Raw genomic sequence first — 8,128 nt, 5'->3', positions numbered from 1 at the left:
CTCCTGTTACCCTTGGCAAAATAAAAAAAAAAATTGAACCTGAAGTATTTTTTTTGTGAAAAAAAGTTAAATGTTAAAATTTTTTTAAACATTCAAAAAATTCCTGTGACGCACCTAAAGGGTTAATAAACTTCTTGAATGTGGTTTTGAGCACCTTAAGGGGTGCAGTTTTTAGAATGGTGTCACTTTTGGGTATTTTCTATCATATAGACCCCGCAAAGTGGCTTCAAATGTGATGTGTTCCGTAAAAATAAAATGGTGTTGCAAAAAAGAGAAATCGCTGGTTAACTTTTAACCCTTAACTTCCTAACAAAAAAAAATTTTGGTTCCAAAATCGTGCTGATGTAAAGTAAACGTGGGAAATGTTACTTATCAAGTTTTTTGTGTGCCGTATCTCTGTGATTTAAGGACATAAAAATTCAAATTTGGAATATTGCGAAATTTTCACCAAATTTCAGTTTTTTCACAAATAAACGCAAGTTATATGAATGAAATTTTACCACTAACATGAAGTACAATATGTCACGAGAAAACAATGTCAGAATCACCGGGATCCATGGAAGCGTTCCAGAGTTATTACCTCATAAAGGGACAGTGGTCAGAATTGTAAAAATTGGCCCCCATCGGACATCCATCCCCTCCCAGCATAAGTCCCATCGGATGTCCTGCTTCCTCATCATAAACCCCCCCCAGTATAAACCTCCACCAGATGGCATCTCTTCCCCAAACAAAAAGCCCTACCAGTCGAGCGCCTACCCCAAAATCAATCCCCCCCTTTCAAGTCACAACAGATGCAGACAGGCCCCGCTGCCCAAGCATCAAGTCCCAAGACACTCAGACACCACAATTGTGCATTAAATCCCACTCTGTCCCAAGATCCCAGCCAGACCAGGAGGCGTTAATGCACGCTTGTGGGGTCTGTTTGTCCCCGGGGGGGGTCCCTACTGGGGATAATGCAAGCTCGTGGGGTCTGGTTGGACTTCTGGGGGTCGATTAACGCATGCTTGTGGGGTCTGGTAGGGCCCCGGGGGAGGGTTAATGCACGCTTGAGAGGTCTGGTTGGGCCCTGCATTAGACCCCCAAGGAGCCCACCAGACCACAAAAGCATGCATTAACCCCCTCCCTGTGAGGCCAACCAGACAAACAAGCGTGCATTAAACCCTCCGCGCTTGTGGGATCTGGTGGGCTTCTGGGGTGGGTTAATGCAGGGTCCACCCAGACCCCGCAAATGTGCATTAACCCCCCGGGGCCCAACTAGACCCCAAAAGCATGCTCAACCCCCCTGGAGCCCAACCAAACCACAAAAACGTGCACTAATCCCCCCCACAGTGAGGAGCACACCCAGAGCCCACAAGCTTGCATTAATCCTGCCGGAAACCCAAACAGAACCCACAAGCGTACATTAACCACCCCTGGGATCAAACCAGAACCCATAAGCGTGCATTAATCCCCCGAGAGCCCAACCAGACCTCGCAAATGTGCATTAACCCCCCCGGGACCCAAACAGAACCCACAAGCGTGCATTAACACCCCCCCCCCGGGGCCTACACGACCCTGCAAGCTTGTGCATTAACCCCCCCCCCAGGACCCAACCAAACACGGCAAGCGTGCATTAACCCCCCCCCCGGGACCCAACCAAACACGGCAAGCATGCATTAACCCCCCCCGGGACCCAACCAGACACGGCAAGCGTGCATTAACCCCCCGGGACCCAACCAGACACGGCAAGCGTGCATTAACCCTGCCGGGAGCCGAAGCAGCCCCCACAAGCATGCATCAGTACCCCCCCCCCCGTAGTACAACCAGAGCCCACAAGCGTGCATTAACTCCCAACCAGACCCCACAAGCATGCATCATTAACCCCCCTCTCCCAGGACTACCAGACACCCCAAGCGTGCACCATTAACCCCCCTCTCCCGGGACTACCAGACACCCCAAGCGTGCACCATTAACCCCCCTCTCCCGGGACTACAAGACACCCCCCAAGCGTGCACCATTAACCCCCCTCTCCCGGGACTACAAGACACCCCAAGCGTGCACCATTAACCCCCCTCTCCCGGGACTACAAGACACCCCAAGCGTGCATCATTAACCCCCCTCTCCCGGGACTACCAGACACCCCAAGCGTGCATCATTAACCCCCCTCTCCCAGGACTACCAGACACCCCAAGCGTGCATCATTAACCCCCCTCTCCCGGGACTACCAGACACCCCAAGCGTGCATCATTAACCCCCCTCTCCCGGGACTACCAGACACCCCAAGCGTGCATCATTAACCCCCCTCTCCCGGGACTACCAGACACCCCAAGCGTGCATCATTAACCCCCCTCTCCCGGGACTACCAGACACCCCAAGCGTGCATCATTAACCCCTCTCTCCCGGGACTACCAGACACCCCAAGCGTGCATCATTAACCCCCCTCTCCCGGGACTACCAGACACCCCAAGCGTGCATCATTAACCCCCCCTCTCCCGGGACTACCAGACACCCCAAGCGTGCATCATTAACCCCCCTCTCCCGGGACTACCAGACACCCCAAGCGTGCATCATTAACCCCCCTCTCCCGGGACTACCAGACACCCCAAGCGTGCATCATTAACCCCCCTCTCCCGGGACTACCAGACACCCCAAGCGTGCATCATCAACCCCCCTCTCCCGGGACTACCAGACACCCCAAGCGTGCATCATCAACCCCCCTCTCCCGGGACTACCAGACACCACAAGCGTGCATTAACCCCCTCTCCCGGGACTACCAGACACCATAAGCGTGCATTAACCCCCCGGTACCCAGCCAGACCCCGGGAGCGTGCATTAACACCCCCCGGAGACCCAACCAGACCCCGCAGACCTGCATTAACTCCCCCCAGGACCCAACCAGACCCCACAAGCCAGCCTTAACCCCCCTGGGAGCCTAAGCACACCTCACAAGTGTGCATTAACCCCCACCCCCCTGACCAAACAGACCCCGCAAGCATGCATTAACCCCCCTGGGAGCCCAAAGCCGACCTCACATGCATGCATTAGTACCCCCCGAAGTACAACCAGACCCCACAAGCGTGCATTAACCCCCACCCCCCTGCTCCAACCAGACCCCAAAAGCATGCATTAGTCCCCCCCCCAAGTATAACCAGACCCCCACTAGCGTGCATTAACCCCCACCCCCCTGCCCCAAACAGATCCCACAAGCATGCATTAACCCCTCACCCCCAACCAGACCCCACAAGCATGCGTTAACCCCCCCAGACACGTAAGCATGCATTAACCCCCACCCCCAACCAGACCCCACAAGCATGCATTAGTACCCCCCCAAAGTACAACCAGACCCCACAAGCGTGCATTAACCCCCCACCCCCTGCCCCAAACAGACCCCACAAGCATGTATTAACCCTCCAGACCCCAAACAGACCTGTAAGCGTGCATTAACCCCTACCCAAACCAGACCCCGCAAGCATGCATTAACCTGCCCAGACCCCAAATAGACCCTGCAAGCATGCATGAACCCCCCTGGGAGCCCAAGCAGACCCCACAAGCAAGCATTAACCCCTCTGGGCCCTAAACAGACCCCGTAAGTGTGCATTAACCTCTACCCAAAGAGCGTGCATTAACCCCCCCGGACCCCAAATAGAGCCCGTAAGCATGCATTAACCCCCCTCCGGAACCAACCACACCCCAGCAACGTGCATTAATCCCCCAACAGCTCCCAGATAAGCACCCAAATCCCACCCCCAAGTATCAGCCCCCATCAACCAAACATCTAAGGCCTCTTTCACACTTCAGTTTTTTGCATCAGTCAAAATCCGCCAAAAGGACGGATGCTGGATCCGTTTTAGAACTGATGACAACGGATGCCACCCATCCGTTTTTTTGACCGATCCGCAAGATGAAGAAGAGAGAGAAAAAAACCAAAAAAAAAAAAAAACGGATCCTCAAAAGAAAATTGAGGATCTGTTTTTTTTTTTCAAAACCTGGCGGATTGTGACTGATTGCAAAAAACTGAAGTGTGAAAGAGGCCTAAGGCTACTTTCACACATCCGGTGTGTGGGGTCCGGCGGCGTGCGGCGAAAAGCCGGGCCGCCGGATCCGGCCTGCAGCCGTGACACCGGATGTGTGTGCGGCGAGACGATACGGCTCGGACATTATTAAAGGAGCCGCAGGACAGAGGCAGCCAATGAGACAGCTGCTGAAAGGGAGGTGAGGGGAGGAGAGGATAGGAGAGGGGAGAGGATAGGAGAGGAGAGGAGAGGGGAGGGGAGGGGAGGGGGGTGGAGAGAGAGACATGGGGGGTTAACATTAGTGTCCAGGCAAGAGAATCTCTCTCTTGCTGGGCACTTGTGGGGTTAACCCCACAGAGAGATCTCTCTCTCTCACCCAGACACTGTGTTAACCCCACAAGTGCCCGTCGAGAGAGATCTCTCACAAGTGTCCGGGTGACAGAGAGAGATCTCTCTCTCTCTTGCCGGGCACTTGTGGGGTTAACATTCACAGAGTCCGGGCATGCGCTGTGGAAAAAGCCGGTCCGGCGCTGACAAAAAACGTTGCAGGGAACGTTTTTTGCAGATGCCGGACGGCTAATTTATGCAACAACCGGACACGACGCATAACCATCCGGCACGATGCGGCGCCCATGAAAGCTTATGGGACAAAACCGGATCCGGTGCTGGATCCGGTTATTAAAAATTTCGCCACATCGTGCCGGATGACAAAAACCGGATGTGTGAAAGAGGCCTAAGGTCTCTTTCACACATCAGTTTTTCGCCGTCAGGCGCGATCCGGCTTTTTTTTGTAAAACCGGATCCGGCAAAATGCAATGCCGGATCCAGTTTTTCCCCATTGACTTGCATTAGCGCCGGATCGTGCCGGATGGCATTGCGTTTCATCCGTTTTTTGCCGGATCCGGCAACTTGTCTCATTCCGGCGTCTGGAGAAAACGGCTACTGTAACGTTTTTTGTCTCCGGCGAAAAAGCCGGAAGCGCCGGATCCGGCGCTTCCAGCTTTTTGCTACAATGAAAGTCTATGGGCGCCGGATCCAGAAAAAGACGGATCCAGCCACCGGATCCGGTTTTTTAAGTCTGCGCATGCTCAGATCCAATTGGCCAGCCCCCAGGAAACAGATATAACCTGCTAGACGGATGCAGCAAAAAAACGGATCCGTTTCTACAGTTCTCCAAAATTTATGCCAGATCCGTTTTTTCTAAAAATAGCCGGATCCTGCCTGACGGCAAAAAACTGATGTGTGAAAGTAGCCTAAAGACACCAACCTGTTACTTACTAAACCCTCCTGCCTGTCACTGACGCTGCTGACCTCACTCCACACTGCTCACGTGTGTAATGCAAGCTTCTCGCCCTACACCAGACGGCAGAGACACGTCTGTACTGGCGTCTTCTCTTCCTGCCTTTGCTGTCAGAACACGCCCCCTCCCGGTATGACACGCCCCCAGAAATGACATCACACCTGGAAGGGGCCCATACAGTCTAGCATCTATCTGTATCATGGAGGCTGCAGAGCAGTGAGAGGACCGGCAGCGCCATGCAGAGCAGATAGCCCCGGACTCCGCTTGCTGATGGCGCCCCCCACCCTGAGGCGGATCCGCCTCGCTCCCGTGTCCCGGCTCCGCGGACACAGCACCCTGCTGCCCTCCATGCTGATGTTCGGGGTGATCGTGGCCTCCAGCGGGCTGCTGCTGATGATAGAGCGCGGCATCCTGGCTGAGGTGAAGACCCCTCCTCCCCGCGGGGACGTGGGATGGCGGACACACAGCCGGGAGCCGGAGGAGCTGCAGATCCTGCGGGAGATCCGGAACCGGACGCTGCGGCGGGCGTGCGGGCAGGAGGACGTGGCGCGTAGTGTGTGGGCGCTGCCCCCGGGCCCGCGGCGGACGCTGCTCCGACACATCATCGTCAACGACAAGTACAAGCTGTTGTACTGCTACGTGCCCAAGGTGGCGTGCTCCAACTGGAAGCGGGTGCTGAAGGTGCTGGACGGCCGCCTGGACAGCGTGGACGCCCGCCTCAAGATGGATCACCGCAGCGACCTGGTCTTCCTGGCCGACCTGTCCGCCGAGCAGATCCGCCACCGCCTGCAGCACTACTACAAGGTCCTGTTCGTGCGGGAGCCCCTGGAGCGGCTGCTGTCCGCCTACAGGAACAAGTTCGGGGAGATCAAGGAGTACCAGCAGCGGTACGGCGTGGAGATCGTGCGCCGGTACCGCCAGCCGCCCGCCGCGTCCAAGGGGGACGACGTCACCTTCTCCGAGTTCCTGCGGTACCTGCTGGACGAGGACGAGGAGAAGATGAACGAGCACTGGATGCCCATCTACCAGCTGTGCCAGCCCTGCGCCGTGCCCTACGACTTCATCGGCACCTACGAGCGGCTGCGGGAGGACGCCAACCGGGTGCTGGACGCCATCGGCGCCCCCTCATACATCCAGTTCCCGGAGAGGCAGGCCTGGTACAAGCCGGTGACCAAGGAGACCCTGCAGTACCACCTGTGCAACACCCCGCAGGGGCTGATCCGGGAGCTGCTGCCCAAGTACATCATGGACTACTCCTTGTTCGCCTACACCCTGCCCAACATCACCAGCGAGTACTGCAGGCAGTGAGTGTAGGCGGGGGTCCTCTGTGGTGCAGCAGGCGGGGGGGGGGTCCTCTGTGGTGCAGCAGGCGGGGGGGGGGGTCCTCTGTGGTGCAGCAGGCGGGGGGGGGGTCCTCTGTGGTGCAGCAGGCGGGGGGGGTCCTCTGTGGTGCAGCAGGCGGGGGGGGGGGTCCTCTGTGGTGCAGCAGGCGGCGGGCGGGTCGTCCTCTGTGGTGCAGCAGGCGGGGGGGGGGGGTCCTCTGTGGTGCAGCAGGCGGCGGGCGGGTCGTCCTCTGTGGTGCAGCAGGCGGGGGGGGGTCCTCTGTGGTGCAGCAGGCGGGGGGGGGTCCTCTGTGGTGCAGCAGGCGGGGGGGGGGTCCTCTGTGGTGCAGCAGGCGGGGGGGGGGTCCTCTGTGGTGCAGCAGGCGGGGGGGGGGGTCCTCTGTGGTGCAGCAGGCGGGGGGGGGGTCCTCTGTGGTGCAGCAGGCGGGGGGGGGGTCCTCTGTGGTGCAGCAGGCGGGGGGGGGGTCCTCTGTGGTGCAGCAGGCGGGGGGGGGGTCCTCTGTGGTGCAGCAGGCGGGGGGGGGGGTCCTCTGTGGTGCAGCAGGCGGGGGGGGGGGTCCTCTGTGGTGCAGCAGGCGGGGGGGGGGTCCTCTGTGGTGCAGCAGGCGGGGGGGGGGTCGTCTGTGGTGCAGCAGGCGGGGGGGGGGGTCGTCTGTGGTGCAGCAGGCGGGGGGGGGTCGTCTGTGGTGCAGCAGGCGGGGGGGGGGGTCGTCTGTGGTGCAGCAGGCAGGGGGGGGTCCTCTGTGGTGCAGCAGGCGGGGGGGGGTCCTCTGAGGTGCGGCGGGGGGGGGGGTTCTCTGTGGTGCGGCGGGGGGGGGTCCTCTGTGGTGCGGCGGGGGGGGGTCCTCTGTGGTGCGGCGGGCGGGGGGGGTCCTCTGTGGTGCGGGGGGGGGGTCCTCTGTGGTGCAGCAGGCGGGGGGGGGTCCTCTGTGGTGCAGCAGGCGGGGGGGGGTCCTCTGTGGTGCAGCAGGCGGGGGGGGGTCCTCTGTGGTGCAGCAGGCGGGGGGGGTCCTCTGTGGTGCAGCAGGCGGGGGGGGGTCCTCTGTGGTGCAGCAGGCGGGGGTCGTCCTCTGTGGTGCAGCAGGCGGCGGGGGGGGGGGTCCTCTGTGGTGCAGCAGGCGGGGGTCGTCCTCTGTGGTGCAGCAGGCGGCGGGGGGGGGGTCCTCTGTGGTGCAGCAGGCGGGGGTCGTCCTCTGTGGTGCAGCAGGCGGCGGGGGGGGGGGTCCTCTGTGGTGCAGCAGGCGGGGGTCGTCCTCTGTGGTGCAGCAGGCGGCGGGGGGGGGTCCTCTGTGGTGCAGCAGGCGGGGGTCGTCCTCTGTGGTGCAGCAGGCGGGGGTCGTCCTCTGTGGTGCAGCAGGCGGCGGGGGTCGTCCTCTGTGGTGCAGCAGGCGGCGGGGGTCGTCCTCTGTGGTGCAGCAGGCGGCGGGGGTCGTCCTCTGTGGTGCAGCAGGCGGCGGGGGGGGTCCTCTGTGGTGCAGCAGGCGGGGGTCGTC

The 8,128-nt window shown here is 59.6% G+C and overlaps 1 protein-coding gene across 1 annotated transcript; it reads left to right on the top strand.

Moving 5' to 3' along the window:
- The first annotated feature begins 5,321 nt into the window (after window positions 1–5,321).
- CHST14 (carbohydrate sulfotransferase 14) lies at window positions 5,322–6,636 on the top strand. The gene has a single exon (XM_073566717.1). It carries the CDS (start codon window positions 5,563–5,565, stop codon window positions 6,598–6,600), a length of 1,038 nt encoding a protein of 345 aa, XP_073422818.1. The 5' UTR covers window positions 5,322–5,562; the 3' UTR covers window positions 6,601–6,636.
- Window positions 6,637–8,128: the final 1,492 nt, after the last annotated feature.

Source organism: Dendrobates tinctorius, unplaced genomic scaffold (assembly GCF_039654945.1).
Source record: "Dendrobates tinctorius isolate UK_male_01 unplaced genomic scaffold, ASM3965494v1 ptg000019l, whole genome shotgun sequence".
In the NCBI taxonomy this organism is placed as follows: Eukaryota; Metazoa; Chordata; class Amphibia; order Anura; family Dendrobatidae; genus Dendrobates; species Dendrobates tinctorius.
The sequence above is the reverse complement of the archived record's forward strand: the minus strand, read 5'-3'. Positions and strand labels throughout refer to the sequence as shown.